The 21,654-nt window shown below is 40.9% G+C and overlaps 1 protein-coding gene across 2 annotated transcripts in view; it reads left to right on the forward strand.

Moving 5' to 3' along the window:
• Nucleotides 1-21,654, forward strand: part of HDAC11 (histone deacetylase 11) — a 67,487-nt gene that overhangs the window by 22,779 nt on the left and 23,054 nt on the right. For both annotated transcript variants that reach the window (XM_063427099.1, XM_063427098.1), the window contains 4 exons: nucleotides 10,867-10,967; nucleotides 11,951-12,067; nucleotides 20,191-20,233; nucleotides 20,389-20,465. In XM_063427099.1, the coding sequence (XP_063283169.1) occupies nucleotides 10,867-10,967; nucleotides 11,951-12,067; nucleotides 20,191-20,233; nucleotides 20,389-20,465 (338 nt within the window). The remainder of the gene's footprint in view (nucleotides 1-10,866; nucleotides 10,968-11,950; nucleotides 12,068-20,190; nucleotides 20,234-20,388; nucleotides 20,466-21,654) is intronic.

The following is a 21,654-nucleotide window of genomic DNA, read 5'->3' on the forward strand; positions in this document are numbered from 1 at the left end:
AAAACTGCGGTGAGAAACGTTCAAGGGTGGTCTATGTTCGTGCGGTTGTTCGGTAAATAAACCCAATTGCATGAACAGAGTCGGTTTGAAGTATTTTAGCCAGGTATATTGCAGGGGTCATAGTCACAGGGTAGGATGCTGGTACACATATGATATATGTGATATCACTTTTATTGACCCAGTGTCCATTTTATTTCCAGAATTTTTTTTTTTTTATTCCATTAACCCCTTAAGGACGCATGACGGAAATTTTCCGTCATTGCAGCACTCCCCTTAAGGACGCATGACGGAAAATTTCCGTCAAATGAAAATTAACCCCTGATTGCCACAATCGCGGCAATCGTGAGGTTAATCTTCCTTTAGTGTGTCTCCCTATTGGAGGCACACTACCATGGGCAGTTTCACTTTCACAGCCCATGTGATCGCTCTGACCGGGAGTCAGAGTGATCACACATGCTGCAGTGAAACCTGATCTGTTTCCCTGCAGCTCCGTGTGAGCTGTGAACAGCAGAGAGACAGATGGTGCTGATCTTTCTCTCTGGCTGTAAAAAAAAAAAGTGTTAGTAACAATATCCCACCCCCCTCACCTCTTTCAAATAAAATTTAACCCCTTCCCTTTGATCACTGCCTGCAGTGATCAAAATACAGATCACAGTATTTCACTGTGATCTGATTTTTTTTTTTTCTTTTAACCCCTGAGGGTTAACTTTTATTTTTTTTTAATCCGCAGGGGTTAAATGTATTTAGTTCATTTAAATATTTTAAAATATTTATTTAGCTAAGGTGGGTAGAAGTTAGTGGGGAAATTGGGGGATTTACGGTTAGGCTAGTTAGGAGTTAAAAGTTAAAAACAAAAAAACAAAGTTAAAAAAAACTTTTGAAAAGTTTAAACAAAGTTTTCAAATAGTAAAATAAGTTGTTAAAAGCTAAATAAAACTTTTTAAAAATAAAAAACTTTTAAAAGTTTAAAAAACACTTGGTACAGGTTAGCGAAAAAATGATACCACGGTAAGGTTTCAAATATGCCTTTTGAAACACCCTGGGGTGTCTTCTTTAGGAAATGGTATACCTTTGTGAAGTAAATGGAAAACAACCTATTAAAAAAATTCCAAAGTGGGGCATGGACCCAGCGTAAAAATTCTACCTTGAATGGCGGTGTCTCAAATGTGCCCCTTCAACGTTGTCATATACCTGGTAAAGGTACATACGGGGGTATTGCTGTACTCAGATGACATAGTGGAGCAACATATGATGTATTATACTGCTGTAACACATCTAAGGTTTGCAAAATCTATTTTACAAACTCATTGAGTGTCAAAAAGGCATATAAAAAGCGTATTACCACTACACTTGGTATAAGCTAGCGGAAAAATTATTTCACGCTAAGGTTCAAAATATGCCTTTTGAAATACCCTGGGATGTCTTCTTTAAGAAATAGTATGCTTTTATGGGATAGTTGGAATATATAGCCTGCTAAAAAACTTCAAAGTGGGGTAACAACACAGCGTAAAAATTCAAAGTTTGACAAAACCTGCAATGGCTGTGTCTGAAATGTGCCCCTTCAACGTCCCCATATAACTGGCAAAGGTACATACGGGGATATTGCTGTACTCAGACAACATAGCTGAGCAACATATAAAGTATTATAAAGCCGTAGCACACATAAGGTTTGCAAAATATACAGTACAAACTCACTGTGTGTCAAAAAGGCAGAAAAAAATGCCTTTTACCACTGAACTTGATACAAGCTAACGGAAAAATTATCCCACGCTAAGGTTCAAAATTTGCTATTTGAAATACCCTGGGGTGTCTTCTTTAAGAAATAGTACGCCTTTTTGGGGTAATTGGAAAAAGCAGCCTGCTAACATATTTAAAAATAGAATACGGACCCATTAAAACTCCATGTAAATTCACACTTAAAAACCTGAACTTATCACATCTCTTTCACAGCACTGTAACTTCACAAAATAGTGTCTGGGTCATACATTGGGCATATTGTTTTACTCAGAAGAGGTAACTGAGCATACTTAGGGGGAATTTATGACAGTGGCACTTATCAAATGTAAGAAATACCCAGCGAAAATGCAACATGTATGTAAAAAAAATTAATTTTTTTTTCTCACCACAAAATTTGAAATAAATTGGTAAAAACATGGTGGCAAGTTAAGGTATAATATATGCCTAATAACATACCCTGGAGTGTCTGCTTTCTAAAATGGAAGGCCTTTATGGGGTTATTTGAACAGTCAAATGGCTATAATGCCACAAATTCAGACATATGACCATCTATGAAAACTCCAACTATAGAAACTGAAATAGCATGGTCTCCTATATGGCTCTGTAGCTTCACAGAATAGGGGCAAAGGTATACAATGGGGGTATCGTTGTACTCAGCAGATGTAGCTGAACACAATATGGGGTTCTGTACAGGGATAGCACACACTAGATTTACGAAATACACATTACAAAAACCTTGTTATATGTGAATATGCCAAAATAGAGAAAAAACACAATTTTACTCCAATATTTAGCAGAGATTGGCGGTGAAATGGTTACGCAAAAAGTGTCAAACTAACCTTAGGTAAATAGCCTGTGATGTCTACTTGATATAAATATATACTTTTCTGTGGCAATTTTGTTTCCTGTAATGGGTATTAAACTTCCAAGACAAACATACCAACTTCTAAAATTGTTTCACATTTAAATTTTATTTTAGACCTTGAAGTTTGTGACCTGTAACTTTCAAAATAAACTGAACTCCTACACATATTATGTACTTTGTAAATCAAGACACATAAATGAATTGATTTTGAATTACTTTTCCTAAGCTGTACATATTATGCACACACTATTGCCAAAATGTGGGGAAAAAAGCGTTTTTTGTTTGTTTTTTCCACATTATTTTGCATTTTTTTGTAATAAATGAGAATTTATACATGTATAGGTCACATCAAATTAAAGCCCTTTTTGTTGTCTAAAAAATTGTATATAATATGTGTTGGTACAATAAATGAGAGAGATGCAAATTGCAGTTGAACACAAACCGCAAAAAAAACAAAATTGCTTGTGTCCTTAAGGGTATGTCCAGCTTCTGAAGCTGCGTCCTTAAGGGGTTAAAGGAGAAACAGAATTTCTCTAGAAATTACACTATTGGCTAAGACCTTGAAAATCACCTATAAATCGTGTTAACCTTTCTTTCATGTGATGTTCAATCTTCTTTGGTGTACATTAAAGATTAAAGGGTAGACATGTGCATGGGGAAAATTCAGTTCGGGATTTCGCACTTCTGGGCTTCTCTTGCAGCTGCTTAGTAGATAACTCACTAATTCCCACAGTATTAGGGAGTTATCTACCAAAAGGCTGAAAGACCTAAATTGGTCTTTCAGCCAAATTTACTAATACCAAGTAAAAATTACGGCGGGTGGGGGCCCTAAATACCAATTGGGGGAGGGGGCACCTATTGTCCTCCTCCCCCCCCGGCCCCCAACACTGAGCGGCGGGTGGGGGCCCTAAATAAAAATGTTACCCTCCCCCCTGGTGACTAGGGATCCCCAATCCCCTAGTCACCCCCTCCCTCACCCTATAAATAATGAGGAGGGACCATTTAACTAAGTATCTGTAAAAAAAAAAAAACAAAAAAAAAAAACTTGCCATTCAATGTTTTCTTTTTTCTAAAATCTTCTTTTTTTTTTTTAGCCCCAAAAAAGGCCAAATAAAAAATCCATAATAACTGCCGTGCAAAAAAAAAACCGAGCGCAAAAAATAATAATCCATCTTCACCCATGGAGGGCTCCGTGCAGACTGTGCTCTGCAGCGTGGGGGAATGCTTATAAAGCCTTGCCCCGCCCTGCAATTAGGCTCAGAGCATTCTGATTGGTGGGTTTAAGCCATCCAATCAGAGTGCTCTGACAGGTAAATGAAGAGACTGACAGGTAAGTCTCTACATCTATACAATTCAAAGAACAAGTACCAGTGTATACACCTTCCCAATGTGGTCACAGCAAAAGGAATGAGTAATATTACCGATATACAACTTGACTGTAATACAGACAGCGGGTTGCGGAACATATGGGGAACATCCAGAGGGGGTATATGAAACATAGTGTATCTGCACATTTTACTGAAAAACATGGTAGTGATCCTTCATTGTTGTCATATACTGTTATTTTTAAGAAATTCAAAAATTGGAGGGGTGAGAATAACGTTAAGGAATTGGCTAAGATAGAGGGCAAGTGGATCTTCGATGTGAATACCCTGTCCCCGAGGGGACTGAATTTAGACTTTGAGTTTATTCACTTTTTATAGAAAAAAATTTTTATAAAACATTTTTTTTTTTTTTTTTTTTTTTTATTATTTTATTTTTTCCCTTTGGTATTTGCTTACATAGATATGGGAGGTTCCACCTGCGCTCTATCTAATTGCTTTCTATAGATGAGACCTTACAAGGTCATATATTGATCTGTTTAAATGAATGTGTTCTAATGGTTTTTTACAAAGGAATTGTTCTATATACCTTTAAATCTCTCTCTATATGTAGAGAGATCGAAAATGGTTAGAGTTTGTATTATATATATTTTATATTAACCACCTTTTTTAAATTTTCTTCATTCTGTTACTGTATTGTGCAAATATGGAACGCATGGTTGCTATGGGGACTTAAGTATTAAAGTTAAGAGCAACCTATATCCCCAACGCTGCGTTTCAGCGTGCGTTCCAGCCGGCCGAAAACCGGAAGTGACGTCACTCGCAAAACCGGAAGTGACGCGACGCCGGCACGAAATTGAATCCAGCTGAACGGCATAGATGGGACTTATAAAAGAAGACTGAATAGAACATGGAGACAAGCACTGGAGGAAGGCTGCTAGCCGAAACGCGTCTGCTTGCATCTATAACATTTGTTATTTTAAGTGTTTTTTTCACTCTGGGCTACTATAGTAATAGGGGTAAGTGGAACTCCAACTTTGTTACATATTACATTATTGATTGTTTTGGGTTCCCTCCCCATAGTGCCCAGTAGTGTATACACTTTTAATATAATTTTAATATATTTTTATACAATAAATATTTTGTACTCATTTTTGGAGTCCCATCTATTTGAATTATCTGGATCGCTAGCCAGTACTTGGCACCCCTGAGCCTGATCTACAGAGCCTGGTACGGCTCTGGAGCATGTGAGTGAGAGTCATATGTTCATTTATTTTCCATCAGTCATTATACAGTCTGCACTATGTTGTTTTTTATTTCTTTTTTGTCTTAGTCCATATCCCCATCAAGCTCTACGCTGTCTGTATTACAGTCAAGTTGTATATTGGTAATATTACTCATTCCTTTTGCTGTGACCACATTGGGGAGGTGTATACACTGGTACTTGTTCTTTGAATTGTATTACTGTTATTTGGTGCACTAGGGTACTGGTTACACCAATTATTGTATATACCTACTGTCATCAATTCAGTGAAGCGCCCACTCACTATTCTTTATCATTTTTTTAAGTCTCTACATTTACCAGTCACAGCACTCTGATTGGTTAGCTTGAAATCCACCAATCAGAGTGCTCGGTGTCATTTTCTTTCTTTGGAATTTTCCCACGCTGTGTAATTTGACTTATAACTCTCTGGTGGATTAAGTAACATTAGGTCCCCACCCCTTATTAGTATTTAGGGCCCCACCAGCCGCTCAGGGGTGGGGGCCAGGGGGGAGGGCATTAGGGGGCCCTTATTAGTACTTGGGGCCCACCCACCGCTCTTTATTCCACCTGCAGGAAAGGAATTTTTATAACCATTTATTCCTTAGCTAATTATGATTTCTAATAATTGAAATCTGACCAATATTTATCCAGATATATATTCCTGCTAATAGTAAAAAGTAATTAATTTAATTAAATAAAACCAGCATAATTACCAGTTAGGTTGTAGATTTTCTATCAGATGTGTAGATATGTCCCAGGAATTTTGAATGCAAGTATGATGAGAATTGTGGAAAATATACAAAAGTTTTCAGTTCTGAAGTAGTTAGTTGGACAAGGTAATAGTAAGAATTAGGTGTGTCCAAGAGAGTGTTGAGTTTCTTGAGTACAGTCCAAGAGTCAGAATATGTTTTCAAAAAGAGTTTGAATGTTTCCAAGAGCTGAATTTGTCCCTCTCTTGCCTTTGTTCTTACAAGGGGAAACTCTCTGCACGTCACTAGTTTATAGGACCAATAGGGTGTGTCTTCCCTACAGACTATCATCTAGATTTTGGTCAGTAGGTACCACCAAAAATTCTTGTCAGGGGTCCATTTGCATAATGGATTAACTGAAATGGATTCACTGGTTATCTTCATGTCTGCTATAAATAACAGAACATGTCAACGTCAAAGACTTTGGTTCACTCTTATACCAGACAGAGCGTCTGCAATTTGGTCGTAATTTTAGAAGTGATACCTCCTAACCTTAATTTTACCCTTTTCTTACAATGGAACTAGTGATTTTTTTTTTTTTGTTTTTTTTTTTAGAAAGTTAAATGAATTACTTAGTGTTATCTGTCATTGGTGTCTGGTTTTCCTGTGTGAAACTGTGTTCATGATTATTTACACTCCATTAACATTATTAAATAATGATACTTCTTCATTGATATTTATCCATGAATAGTCTATATTATTAACATAATACTAATTATATGATTAATATAATAATAGTAAATTATAAGTGGATAGTGTGTATATGTATGTTAATTAAGTATACATTTGTCTCTGGGTTAGTTACATTTCTTAGCTCAAACTTGCATGAATAGAGGGAGAGAGAGAAATCTTGTGTCTGTCTTAGCCTTGTAATATAAAATGGAGTCAGCTGTGTTCTGAGAGTGACTGGCAGTGTGACGGACCGCTGGCACTCCGACTGAGTACGTCTGCCAATCGATGCTCCTAGCGCTTGCTGAGGACTCCGAGCACTCCAACCGACACCATCAGTACTGCGGACCCCACTTCCAGCGATGCAGCTGCGCCGGGGTCTCGATGTCTCTCACCCACCCTGGATCCACGACCAGGATCCAGCTCCCAGTGAGAGAACCTCTCCTAAATCCAGGGAGTGTAGCAGGAACAAATCAAGCTCTTACAAGAGCTTACTCTGGGGAGTAAGTGATTATAGCAATCCCCAGAGTGTAGGTATCCCTTTCACCAAGCATGAGCCAAGGCTTCAAGAAAGGTGCAAGTAGGTCTGGTTTATTGAGGGCTACCTGCCGGGTATTTATGCAAGTGTCCACCAGGTGGACACTCCCCTAGGGGACCTGATGGAACAATGGGACACATATTGGATATTAGCCAATTACAGACATTACAAACAAACACTCCCACAGTGACCTCACAATCCCTCCTCTCTATCCTGGAGATAATTGGGAAGTAATCAAATTATCTCCCAGGACAGAGGCAAGACTCCATTAACCACATGGTTACAAAAAGACATAAAATTACACAATATTACAATTACTACATAAAACATATACATGCAACATATCCCCAGATAGCTTAGATCTGAGTGCACATTACCGAATGGCGCTCTGATCACGTACATACAGTTAAATCTCCATGGAGCCAAAGTCTTTTCCATAGTCTTTTGTTACATGAATAGGCTCCATGGCATAGCTATCTGGGGTAGCACTACTCACATACTGAAAGTCCCGAACGCACCAGCAGAAATACACAAATAAACCTTTCTGTAGGGTAAAACACAGCTATCCGCACAGGGGCAATAGTCGGAAGGCAGGAGGCTAGCCAGTAGTCCCCTCCAGGCACAAGTGGTGAAGGGCACTTCGTCACAGGCAGTATGTATACTCTTTTAATTTCTGTCTTAACACAAAATGTCTGCCAGTACTCCAGCATAATCAGACTAGCTTGTAAACCTCACTTAATTCACGAATACCTAACTTGATAACATAAGCCTGTATCATTAAAAAAAAAAAAAAAAAAAAAAAGTGGCTGCCTTGCTTAGGAGTACCAGTGTTGTTTTATGTTGCTGTGTAAGCTATTTAAATTCTTTATTTTGTTTTGTGCATAGATTGACAATATACGTGTAGCGCCACGACAGCATCCACACGCGTTTCCTTAACATTTCACATCGTGACGGTTTAGACAGCACATTTTTTATAATAAATGAGAGAATCAAACTATTAAACATCGTTTTCCTGTTTTAACAGGCTAAGCTAGACATGCATGGAACAATGCTGATTGCGCTTAAGATATGGAGCAGGCAGGTCGTTTAAATGTATGTCTTCGTAGCGCATGAAAAACAAAAAATAAGAGAAGTAAATGTAGTATTAAGTATTAAGTAAAATGAGGTGTCAGCATTTCTTGTTTTGTACAACATGTGTATAACAGGCTATGTAGGGTCAGCAGTTTGCGCCAGATTTACTAGGTCAAGTACGTGGCAGAGGCAGTTACGCTTAAGGGTCTGTTGCATGAGGCTCTCTTTGTACCCTCTAGCAAGGTGACATGCAAACAGATCAGCATTTACCTATTGATTATTAGTCAAAAACATAATAACACATTGCTCAAGATATGGTGCATGGCATTTAAAACTTGGATATTTACTGCTCTGGTTGTTGGGGAGAGAATGTGACCATGCGTTAGACCCATAGGCTAAGGTATGGTAGAGGCATGCAAGGGATAAAAGAGAAAATATAAACTTAAGTCTATGTAAGCTGGATCATATCAGGTGTCCACCAGGTTAAACAGGGTCTGCCAGCGCCATCACTGGAACGTGCCTGAAAGCCGTCCGGGTCTTCATGCCCCTTCATTCAATGCCCAGTCTATGGGGAGGTCGTTGGTCGCTCTACAGTGGGCATGTTTCATGCAGGTATGCACCTTTCATAAGATCATGAGGCTGTACTGTGTCTGGGTGTCTTGTGGTGCTCCTGCACGATGATCCGCCATCTTGTGAGGAGCACATGTGGAGGCCAGTAATGCCGAGTGGTTACAGGGAATCCAGTTTTGGTCAGTGTCAGCGAATGCCTTTGCGCCAGCTTTCCTGTCGCTGTACCGCACCGCCTGAGCAGTCTCCACAGTGGGGGCCCCCCCTCAGTCAGCTTTGATCGCTCTAGCTCGCACATGTTGCTGGTGTGCGGCGGCCATTTTGGGGAATACCGCCGGTGGGTTTTCTTCAGCAGGGCGGTAGTTTCGGCCCCGCGTGTCGTAACATGGCAGGGGTTGCTGCGGGTATATGCAGACCGGGATGACCCCCCCGCTCCAGAGGGGGGGGACGCCGACCACCGGCCGGAGACCCGGGAGAGCGGCCGTCTCGTCCCGGCTCAAGCTCCTCTCGCCTTGGGTCTTCGTCGGGCCACGGAGGGCATCTTGAAGTGTATCCCCTCGAACCCCAGGATCTGGGGATCAGGGTGATAGTTGTCGCGGGTGGCTAGGGAGATTTTGCCCCCGGTTTGCGCCGTTTTCGGGCCTCAAAGCGGGAGCTCAGACAAAGCGTGTCTGATCCCGTCGGCGGTCTGGCCCCGCCCCCGCTGTGTAAGCTATTTACTGCCTGACTTAACTACTTGCCTGATATTATGTACACTGTGAACTCTACTGTTACCACTACCTAAACCTACCTATACTATAAAATTGTGCATGTTACTCGTATGTCACTCATGTAAAGCGACGAAAACGTTTGAGGACTGCTTTTGGGGCACCTCAGGCCTGCCTGTACAACTTATATTCACTACAAAAATAAAGAACTAAAAAAAAAAAAAAAAAAGTCTGCCAGTATAAATATACTGACAACGTCAATCGCTGCTTCCTAGTACTTGCGAGTACCATAAGCACTGTACTGGAACACCATAAACCCCATGAACCGCCGCAGCTTGGTTGGGGTCTCACCATCCTCCAGCCACCCTGGACCCAAGACCAGGATGCAGCTTCCAGTGGGTAACCCTCTCCTAGTCCAGAGAGCGTAGCAGGAACAGCTCTTACAAGAGCTTAGTGATTATACCCTGGGGAGTATAGTGATTTATAGCAATCCCCAGAGTGTAGTTCTCCAATTCCCCAAACAAGAGCTGAAACTTAATGAAGGTGCAAGATGATCTGAGCTTTAATGGTTTACACTGGCTTTTATACACAATCTTCATACATAGGAACACCCCTGGACCTGATGGGGCACAGGATTACTGAATGCACAGACCAATAAAAACAATGTAACAATGCCTGACACTCCCGTACACAAGCAATATAATCCCTCTTCTGTGTTTGGGAGATATTTGAATCAGGAACTGTACTTACAAAATCGAATTATCTCCAAGCACAGAAAAAACATAAATTTTTATGAAACCCCAAAAAGTACCTTAAAAACACTTAAGAGTTACATCCCCTTGGGGTTAGGGTGAAATCTGTATTGTGCAGTGTAATATCAGATACCCAATTCTCCATCACACATCTCGTCTGACCTCCACCCTTGAGGGGCTTAAACACTTACTAAAAATAAAGCCCAAACTACTCGGTCAAATGCGTGGAGCACCACTTGGGGTTTTGCTTAATTTTTATTCCTTGCGATCTCTGTTTTTCTCTTTTGTTTTGGGTTATTTTATTTTGTACTGAATTAGCAATATTTTGAGATTTTATTTTTACCATTTTATATATGTTTAACCCCCTTAAGGACACATGACGTGTGACATGTCATGATTCCCTTTTATTCCAGAAGTTTGGTCCTTAAGGGGTTAAACTGGAAAACAAATCTACGGGTAACATTTTAGATCACACTGATAATGTAAACTCCGGGTCTAAATATTTAGCACCCCATACCCATACTTTACTTAAAACTCATTAGTTAGTGTAACATTTATGTTGTGATTTTTTTTTTTTTGTTTGTTATTTGCTGTTACATTTTTTTTTTATATCTTCATTTTTTAGATGAACAGTTGATTACAGATGATACTATAGTCACAGCTCGGGAAGCAACGGAGAGTGATTTGTTGGTGGTTCATACAAGACGGTACTTAAATAAATTAAAGGTATTCACATTTTATTTATAATACATCTGTGGGGCGTGCTTAATAGACGCAATGAACAAATTGGTCACAAAGTAATATGCTGTATTTTTTTACATTCTCAAATTTATTTATTTTTGTGCCAAAAAAAAAATGTTTTACATAATGCTTTACCATAATTCTGTTTTGTTAGCCACGCCCCCTTTATTTAATAGAAATACTTCCTTATTAGTGTACACAGATCAGACACGGACAGTACACTAAACATCATTTGGGTTCTTGCTAGTTTCTAGTTATAAAGTGGTGTTGGTCCCGTATCTGTCTGTGTTTGCTGCCATTAAAGGGACACTATAGTCACCTGAACAACTTTAGCTTAATGAAGCAGTTTTGGTGTATAGAACATGCCCCTGCAGCCTCACTGCTCAATCCTCTGCCATTTAGGAGTTAAATCCCTTTGTTTATGAACCCTAGTCACACCTCCCTGCATGTGACTTGCACAGCCTTCCATAAACACTTCCTGTAAAGAGAGCCCTATTTAGGCTTTCTTTATTGCAAGTTCTGTTTAATTAAGATTTTCTTATCCCCTGCTATGTTAATAGCTTGCTAGACCCTGCAAGAGCCTCCTGTATGTGATTACAGTTCAATTTAGAGATTGAGATACAATTATTTAAGGTAAATTACATCTGTTTGAAATTGAAACCAGTTTTTTTTTTTTCATGCAGGCTCTGTCAATCATAGCCAGGGGAGGTGTGGCTAGGGCTGCATAAACAGAAACAAAGTGATTTAACTCCTAAATGACAGTGAATTGAGCAGTGAAATTGCAGGGGAATGATCTATACACTAAAACTGCTTTATTTAGCTAAAGTAATTTAGGTGACTATAGTGTTCCAGATCGTGACCCGTCTTTAGTCCTGTAGGTTTTAACAGCCGTTAAATGGTCCTGCTAGCCCAAACATCCTGTGTAAAGGCTGTATATAAAATCAAATGTGTATGTTACTCTTTTGTAGTGGTCATTCGTGGTTGCCACCATCACAGAGATCCCCCCTCTTCTCTTTCTGCCTAATTTTCTGGTACAGAGGAAAGTACTGAGACCCCTAAGAACCCAAACAGGGGGCACGATAATGGTGAGTGCTATTAATACTGTTTGAAAATGAAATTTGTCCCTTTCATTGATCATTTTCTCTGTAGATTTTCAGATTACAAAGGAGCACAGACTGTGTCACTTATTGTGTTTCCCATTCAAACTGTTACCCTTGGCAGGCAGGTCTCCAAGAGATGCTGCACTTCGAATATTCAACAGTTCACTCTGTAGTGAAACACATCTAAAGAACTGAGACACAAACTAAACCCTGCTTATATATAAATATCCAGTAAGCTAAACCCTGCTTATATGTAAATATCCAGTAAGCTAAACCCTGCTTATATGTAAAATGTCCAGTAAACTTAACAGTTTTCTTGGACCCAGACGGCATCAATAGTGTGGAGGGGTAGAATCATGGCGCCCTCTGTAGGGTTAATTGCACACTTCAGACTACGCACACTACCATCCCCTTTGGGTAAGCTTTTTCACCACTCAATGTAATCTATTTGACGGGTTGTATTACGGACTGTCCACATTCTTCATATCATCCACCCATATAGAATGGCAGTGGAGTCTGTATTCCTGACCCTATAGTTAAAACCACAATTTAGGTCGACTGCCCCCCTTAGCTCCCTTAAAATGGGTAAAATATACCTTAATTCCAGCACTGTGGGTCTGCTGTCGCTGGACCCTCCCCCAATCAGGCTGCTTGGTGACCTAAACAGAATTTACGATTTTTAGCCAATCCAATGCTTTCCAATAGAGGTGGGAGGAGGGCAGGGCCAAATGCAGTTTTGGCCAATCAGCACCTCCTCATAGATATGCATTGAATCAATGCATCTCTATGAGGAATATTCAGTGTCTCCATGCAGAGCCTACTGTGCAGTACTGCCCCAGGAAGCACCTCCAGTGGTCCTTAGGGGGCAATGTAAACACTGCCGTTTCTCTGAAAAGGCAGTGTTTGCATGAAAATGCCTGAAGTTAATGATTAGACCCACCAGAAAAACTTCATTAAGCTGTGTAGAGGAATGAACCTTTGGAAGTTACTCTGTTCCTTCTATGGGCTTTCTGTATCTTCCCCATTGTTATTTCGTATGTTTTGCTTAATATTTTGTGTGTGGGACAGATAACCCTGTCCCTTGATTATCAAGCTATTTACCATATTCGCATGGTTGTTGGGTAAATTGCATCCACCTCCCAAGTAAATAGTATTCTATTCAGAAACCAAACAAATCCCCAAAAGCCAGACCACCCATATGTGGAGTGTGCTGCTTGTTGACATCAGTAACCTCTGTTAACACCACCATGAACCGCAATAACATGAACATTCTGAGCGGTCGGCTCGGTGGCTGCCGTTCGTATGTGCGAACACGTGGTGGCGGCCATCTTTAGTCAGGAACACAGACATCGGTATTTAGTCGTCGCGTGTATAGAACTAAAATCGGATACTCTGCGGCGCAAACACCCCTGGGACTTTCACTTCCGGTTATGTTTGGCGTAATTCCTACAAACTGAATGGCGTTTAAGGGGAGCATACTCCTGAACCTGATATATATGATGAGCGTACACACATTTTATTTGTTAGTTTTTGGCTTGTTTTGTACTCCCGAAAGAGACCGACCGCACAGCCTGATTTCATGGAACTATTTTGTGCAGGCGCCTGCAGTCCGTTCGGTCTAAACTATACCCCGGTGGCGTTTTGGCTGCCTTCGTGGGATCTGAGCGCTTTTTCGGATATGTTGGGAGCTCAGATTCGGGCTACCCGGGGATATCGGTAAAGTATACGAAAGGAGATCCAAGAGATGCTCCGTCTGAGGGTTATTGAGCCCTCTGACAGCCCCTGGGCCTCCCCAGTGGTCCTTGTACCGAAACGGGACATACGACCCGTTTCTGCGTGGATTACAGGAGGTTGAACAAGAAGACAGTGTCTGATGTCTGTCCGATGCCTAGGATAGATGAGCTATTCAACCGAATGGCTAGGGGCCAATACCTCTCTACAATTGATCTTTGTAAGGGGTATTGGCAGATCCCCCTAGCCACCGAAGCCATCCCTAAGTCGGCGTTTGTCACCCCATTTGGCTTATACCAATTTTAATGTCATGCCGTTTGGGATGAAGAAAGCTCCGGCTACCTTCCAGAGGATGGTGGACCGACTCCTGGATGGGTTCCAAGACTATGCCTACGCATATCTCGATGATATCGCCATTTTTAGCAATACCTGGCAGGAGCACTTGGCCCATATAGGAGAGGTCCTAGAGCCGATCAGGGAAGAGGGCTTATCCCTTAAGCCCAGTAAGGTACAGTACCTCAATCACAGAGTGGGATGCGGGAAACAGAAGCCTGAGCCCGCTAATATTGAGGCAGCGGCCCAGTGGCCGACTCCTAGAATGAAGACACAGGTGTTAGCTGTTCTAGGGACAGCAGGATACTATAGGAAGTTTGTGCCCAATTATAGTGCTCTGGCCAAACCCCTTAACGACCTTACCCGTAAAAGCCTCCCCGTCAAGTAGTCTTGGCCCCGGAGTGTGAGCAGGCATTCCAACAGTTGAAGCAAGCACTTGTAAATTCCCCTGTCTTGGATGGCCTCAATCCAACTAAACGCTTTCTCGTCCATACAGACGCTTCTGTTTGGATTGGGAGCAGTACTGAGCCAAATCGGCCAGATGGCGGAGAACATCCTTTGGCTTACATCAGTCGCAAGCTTTTGCCTCGAGAAGTAAGCTACGCCGCCATTGAGAGGAAATGCCTGGCCATGGTGTGGTCCTTGAAGTTGCAACCCTATTTATAAGGACAGCCCTTCTCTTCGCTCAAGAATCACAACCCTTTAGTCTGGATGAACCGAGTGGATGGGGACAACGCCAGGCTGCTGCACTGGAGTTTGGCACTGCAGCCTTTTGACTTCACTATACATTACCGCCCCGGGAAACATAATGGAAATCCGGACGGGTTGTCTATACAGACAGAACTGGAGAAATGATCCGTGAGCACCCCATGACATCCCCCAAGCCGATCCGTGGAGGATCAGACTGTGTATGACAGCTTGTGGTTACGGGGGAGCAGTGTAGCGGAATGAAACTTTGGAAGTAACACTCTGTTCATTCTCTGGGCTGTCTGTATCTTCCCCCCCCCTTGTTATTTTGTATGTTTTGCTTAACATTTTGTGTGTGGGACAGATGACCCTGTCCCTGGATTATCACGCTATTTAACCTCTTCGCATGGTTGTTCGGTAAATTGCATACACCTCCCAGGTTAACAGTATTCTGTTCGGAAACCGAACAAATCACCGAATGCCAGACCACCCATATGTGGAGTGTGCCGCTTGTTGAATCCAGTAACCTCTGTTAACACCTCCATGAACCGCAATAAGACCAACATTCTGAGCGGTCGGCTGGGTGGCCGCCGTTCGTATGTGCGAACACATGGCAGCGGCAATCTTTAGTTACGAACACAGAGAAGCGGTGTTTGGTCATCGAGTGTATGGAACTAAAATCTGACACTCGACGGCGTTGACACCGCTGCAACTTCCACTTTCAGTTATATTCGGCAGAATTCCTACGAACTGAATGGCGTTCGGAAGTAGCATACTCCCAAACCAGATATGTGATGAGCATACGCACGAACAGTTTATTTTTTAGTTTTAGCTTGTTTTGTACTCCTGAAAGAGACCGACCACACGCCTTGCGTGCGGTCAGTCTAAACTATACCCGGTGGTGTTTCGGCTGTGTTTGTGGGATCTGAGCGCTTTTCAGATATGTTTGGCGTGTTTAGATACAGGCTACCCGGGGATACAAGACTTGAGGGGGGTACCTTGTTAACTGTATGTTTTGGGTGTTATTACTGTATATGTTCTGGACCTGAGAGTTAATGACTATATTGTGTATTATTTTTTTTTATTTTTTTTATCAGTCAACTCTCTGGTCCAGTGGGGAATGTCCCTGGAATATGTATCCGGAAACGCCTTGCATGGGAATTCACATGAAAGACAGTGTGTGGTTCCATTAAAAGCAGTTATACCCCCAGAGCTCATTTTTGTCCAGTTGCTGGGGATGAGGTGGGAGATTCCTGGATTATTTTACTGTGTTTGGCTGTTCCATTGGATGGTGTTGCTTGTTCCTGAGTATATCTTGGAGTACCCAGCGGAGTCGAATCCCTGCTAGGACTAGGGCTCTGCTACAAGCTGTAGTTGTTCTGGTGACTATATTGTCCCTTTAAGCCCTGGCATCTTTGAAATGCTCTTGCCAATGGTTGATATGATGCCTGTTGGTTCTCTCACACCGATTCAAAAGAAAGACATATGGCTTATAGTATAAAACTAAACAAGGTGATAAGCGCACACATAAAAAGGATTAATTACCTCACATACAGTCTCTTCTTAACTTAGAATTACATATATTATTCCTATATATAAACCGAAATAGTACACAACATAGTGTAATCTGTCAAGATACGTTGTGAGTAAGAATTCAGAACACTCGATTTTCTGAGCCCATTAAAGTTGGCTCTGGACTTATGGAGCATATATGTTTCCTTGTAGACATAAAATGAATTCCTCTAACAGTTGGGGTCCCAACAGGTGCTGAATTGCTGGAAACAAGAACTCCAAAAAGAGGTAGATGTGTAAAAACGATTTATTACATGGATAAAAAGCATCAAATAATTTCACAACGCGTTTCAACCTCACAAATGGGTCTTCCTCGGGTGCTCATACAAGTTCTGTCAGTAAGTCATTCTTTATATACACACACATATTACAGTCAATCACACATGTTGTGAAAGACACGCCCATTTCCAAATATGGTCCAGACCGGATATGAACCATGCTACCCCTAAAATGGCGGTGTTTCCGGTTCGGACATATACTTCCGGTCTTTCAGCCATATTCGTAATATTTTTGGAAATTCGTAAATGGGATATACATTACACCATAATATACCTAACAAATAAAACAACCTCATTTTATTTCTTTCATAAAGCGTCATCTCTTGGCATCTCTTCCGTTTCGTCACTTCTGGGGACGTGTCAGGGTCCGTGACGTTTTCACACAGTCAAACTCCTTTGGCATATTTACATGTCTCCATACATGTCTCTCATGCCCGACCTGCGGGCCCCATTTTGCAAAAGGGGCATTAGTCCATGCATATCATATACATAAGGACAAGAAGAAAAACAGTTAAGATACTTTATTAAAAATGCTAAAAAGCAGAGAAAAAAAAAAAAGAATTAAAGGAGTAACAGGAAAAAGGTATGTTTTATAAAATGGAATTGATCTCAAAATCAATGTTGAGTCCCTTAGGGACCAAAGTACATAATTAAATCCATTTAGTCTCCTGTGTACTTAAATTTTTAGCAGCATCTCCTCCTCTCCCGTGAGAGTTAACTTTTTCTATTGCACAAAATTCTAGATGTCTTGGATCTGACCTGTGCTTTTTAAAAAGTGCCTTGATGCGCGATGATTTAAAAAAACCTTTTAATATTCCGAACATGTTCGCTGATTCTCACTTTGATTTGTCTAGATGTCTTGCCTATATATTGTAGCCTGCATGTACACCACAAAAGATAAATAACATTATTTTGTTAATTATTTTTTTAATCTTGCCCACATTGCTAGAAGAATTAAAAATACAGTGAACTTGATCATTATCTGTCTTCTTTATTTTTATATTCAAGTAAAGGAGATCTATTTGAATCGGCAACTTTATCTATATTGCTTTGTAACTCATCACTATTGTATCCTTTCTGTTCAAATTTATTTTTATTTATTTTTTTAAACCGCGGATTGTGCAATAAAATCTCCCTGGTTGGTGCAGTTCCTGCGAATTCTCAGGAACTGCCCTTTAGGTATATTTGACAACCAGGGACGATGATGACAACTATCTAATTCAATATAGCTGTTGATGTCAACTTGTTTAAAAAAAAGTGTGAGTCATAAGAACATTGTTAAAAATATAAATATTTAAATCTAAAAATCGATGCTCAGATCACTTACTCTTAGATGCTGTGGCAGCAGCAGCCACTTTAAAACTGTATTTTCTTGAATATGTATGTACCACTTTAAGAACCATTGGTATGCGTGTGTAATATGTGTTTCAGGTCTATGGCGTTCGTATGCTGGCGGTATAAAAACCCGTCGGCATTCATGTAATCGTTCCACGAACAGTGAATTCCATCTCTGTTCGTGAAACGAACAAACTGCCGAAGGGAGACCACCCTCAGGAGGTCGTGTGGCTCTCATTAAGGATTGCAACATTGTTGCAATCGGTAAATTAAGAGGATTCAGGGTGGCCGTTGTTCGGCTACCGACCACGCAGCGGTCGGCCATCTTGGATCCTTTGTTAGCCCAGTGGTATTTGGTCGTCGAGCGCCTGGAACTAAAATCGGCTACTCGGCGGCACGAATACCACTGGACTTCCAAGCCGTTCGGGAGCCCCGGTCCTTCGGTAAAGTGGTTCCCTACAGTTAATCGGTAGTTTGAATGTAACTTGAATGTAATGTTGATTTCATGCGGCGTTCGGTTATTTATGCAGGGATCTGAGCGGTACTTTCACGAAATGTGCGCTCAGACCCCAGCTATCTGCCGAATGCCCATTCGTTTGAATCAGACGAATATTATAAAAGTTATGCATTTTATAGTAAATTGTATGTTCTGCTGCACCAAGGGATAATCCACTTAACTGTATATTTTAGTGGGAGTATCCCTCGTGTGCAGCAGGGGCTGATGGGGGGGAAATATCCAGATTGTTCAGTTTCCCATGTAGTCCCCTACTGTATAACCCCTGAATTGTCTGTAGGGAGATCCCTTGCATGGGAAATCCCATAAATACTGGAAGTGTGTGATTAAAGCCTCAGTTGACCTCCAAGCTGTGTGTCGTCTAGTTCTTGGAGGGTAGGGATTGTAACTACGCTACCTGTATTGTACCTGTTTGGATTGCCTTTCCTGTCTACCGGCGGAGATACCTTGGATAATACCTCTACTCCGCTACAGATGCCCCAATCATTGTTGTTTAAATAATTTTTTTTAAAAAAGTCAAAAGAATCCCTAGATCCTTTTCAAATAATAAAGATGTCATCTATGTATCTTTTCTATAGGACCAAGTTTGCGCCAAAGCCATATTCTTGGTGAATAAAATGTTTTTCCCAATATGCCATAAAAATATTGGCATAACATGGCTTATATCTGCATTCCTTGCACATTATGTAAATCAAAATGGAGTAATGTGGAGCTCAGACCGGCTGTAAATCCGAGCTGGGGGATTGTGCGTTCTGCCTGAGACGTGCAGTAAATCCGGGCTGGGGGATTGTGCGTTCTGTCTGAGATGTGCAGTAAATCAGGGTCGTGGAGATTGTCAGGATTATATTGATCCAGCACGCAGAATAGTATCAAAACCTAGAACTAAGGTTAACATCTTACCGGATCTTAGAATGGCCGGTCTTAACTTACGCAAGACTAGTAAGAAAACTAGCTGAGGTCAGGGACACAGAACAAGACACAGTGATCAGGAAAAGCAAAAAAGTCAAGGGTACCAGAAATCAGGAAAGTCAAAAAACAGAAAAACACGATCAGGAACATACTCTCGGATAACCATGTAAGGGAAACCACGACATGGCAATGAGCTAAGGAATAAGTGAGTTTAAATAACTCTCTTGCAGATCCGTTTGGCTGTACCTAGCCCTAGTCTTTTGCGTGACGTCACTTGCACGTTGACGTTGTCTTTAACGTGGGGCTATATGATTGCGTGGGTTCACAGTGCCCGGCGTGCACCGACATGCCACACAAGCCAGGCATCATAGCAGAAGACCGCAGAGCGGCACTCCCCCCGATCTTCGGAAGGTAATTATTTAAGTTTTTGCCACATGGATAGTAAGGATACTTGACAGAGATGTGCAGTAAACCAGCTGGAGTTTCGGATAAGATCACCTGTAACTGCCAAGGTTCTGTCTGAGACGTGCAGTTAATCCGGGCCGGAGGATTGTACATTCTGTGTGAGACGTGCAGCAAATCAGGGCCAGGAGATTGTGCGTTCTGTCTGAGACGTAAATCATGGTCAGGGATGTTTTGAGTCCGGTTTACCACCATATGTGATGTACGCTATAGTTATGTCAATTGCTTAATCATCGCTCCTGTTATTGTTGTCTTGGCTATAATAAACACAGACCATTTCTTTTCAGGCTGGAAAACTTGCTATTGACAGAGGATGGGCCATTAATGTTGGTAGGTGCACACTTTAATGAATTACTCTGAAGATGTATACGGAAATCCGAGAATATTTTTCTTTCATGTGCTTTGAAAACCTTTAATTTAGGAGCATTATCCTTGAATTGCTGACATTTTATCTTAATGCCTTTTTTTGTTTAATATGTTTCAAGGGGGTGGATTTCATCACTGTTCCAGTGAAAAGGGCGGTGGGTTTTGTGCGTATGCAGATATAACGTTGGCTATCAAGGTAACTTAGTAAATACAAACCATCCACAAATTTCAAAATATGTCTTGGTGGTTTAGCAAGGTTTTTGGTTCTTTCTTTTCAAATTCTATAAAAAAAAATATATTGTGTATAAAAAAGAAAATATTAACTAATCAAAATATGAAATAATTGCGAAAGTTTTACCAAAAATATGAATTTAAAAAAAAAAAAAAAGTTTATCCAAAGATGATATTCTCTGCCAGACAGTTTCTTTCATTTGCCTTGTTTTGTGGGTATGTTGTGAGGGTGTAAAGAGACTCTGTCCATTTAATCAATGAATCAATTATGCCCAGCTATGAAGTGACCAGCTTGCTAGCTCTAGTTTGAGACTTGGACCCCTTCTGCTGCGTAACTGATGACCTCTGTCTTTGCCAGGGACTTCCACGGTGCCTCATTCCTCCCAATAGTGGAAAATTAGAGCTAGATCTCAAAAACATCAGTCAGACACTTGATGCAGAGCTACAATGACGAAAGTAATAGCTTATAAAGACACAAAGAGTGTTGTAGGGGATGAGATGGGAATGGGAGAGTAGCTGTTGTCACCTTTAGGTACCACTGAGTTTGAGTACTTTTTTCAGCCTATATTGTACCAAAGGGCAAGCTATCTAGTCTCTTTGTCCGTTCTGAGGTCTCATCCTTTCTGTTTCTGTTTTGATATTACTAGATATACAACATAAGACATGACATAACATTGTAAAGCTATACTCTAATAACATCCAACATGGTGTCACAAAGTGGTCTGGACACAGCAGCTAGATAAACACAGAATTTGGGACTGAACCATTTTTCAATGTTTTAATCATTAATGGTAGAGAAGATCAAGGGATCTCCTGCACCATAACAACTTAATTTCACTTAAGTAGTTATGGTTCCCGGAGTGTTCTTTTAAGACTGTTTTGTCTATGAAGTAGTGAAATTGCAGTCAAACACTAGATATATTCATCTTGAAGCAGATATGGAGAATCTTGTCTCAGTATACCGATACTATAATTTGCTGGGTATGCCTACTTATTAGTAATCTACAATCAGCAATCAATTGGGAAATCTAATGATTGTCTCACACTAGCTGCAGTATATCGGCCACAATGATAAGTGTAACATAATGACTAAGGATCCCTAAAGGTAAAACGTCAAAGGCTGACATCACCAATAAGGTAATCCATTCTTCTTA

The sequence above is a fragment of the Pelobates fuscus genome, chromosome 7 (genome assembly GCF_036172605.1).
Source record: "Pelobates fuscus isolate aPelFus1 chromosome 7, aPelFus1.pri, whole genome shotgun sequence".
In the NCBI taxonomy this organism is placed as follows: Eukaryota; Metazoa; Chordata; class Amphibia; order Anura; family Pelobatidae; genus Pelobates; species Pelobates fuscus.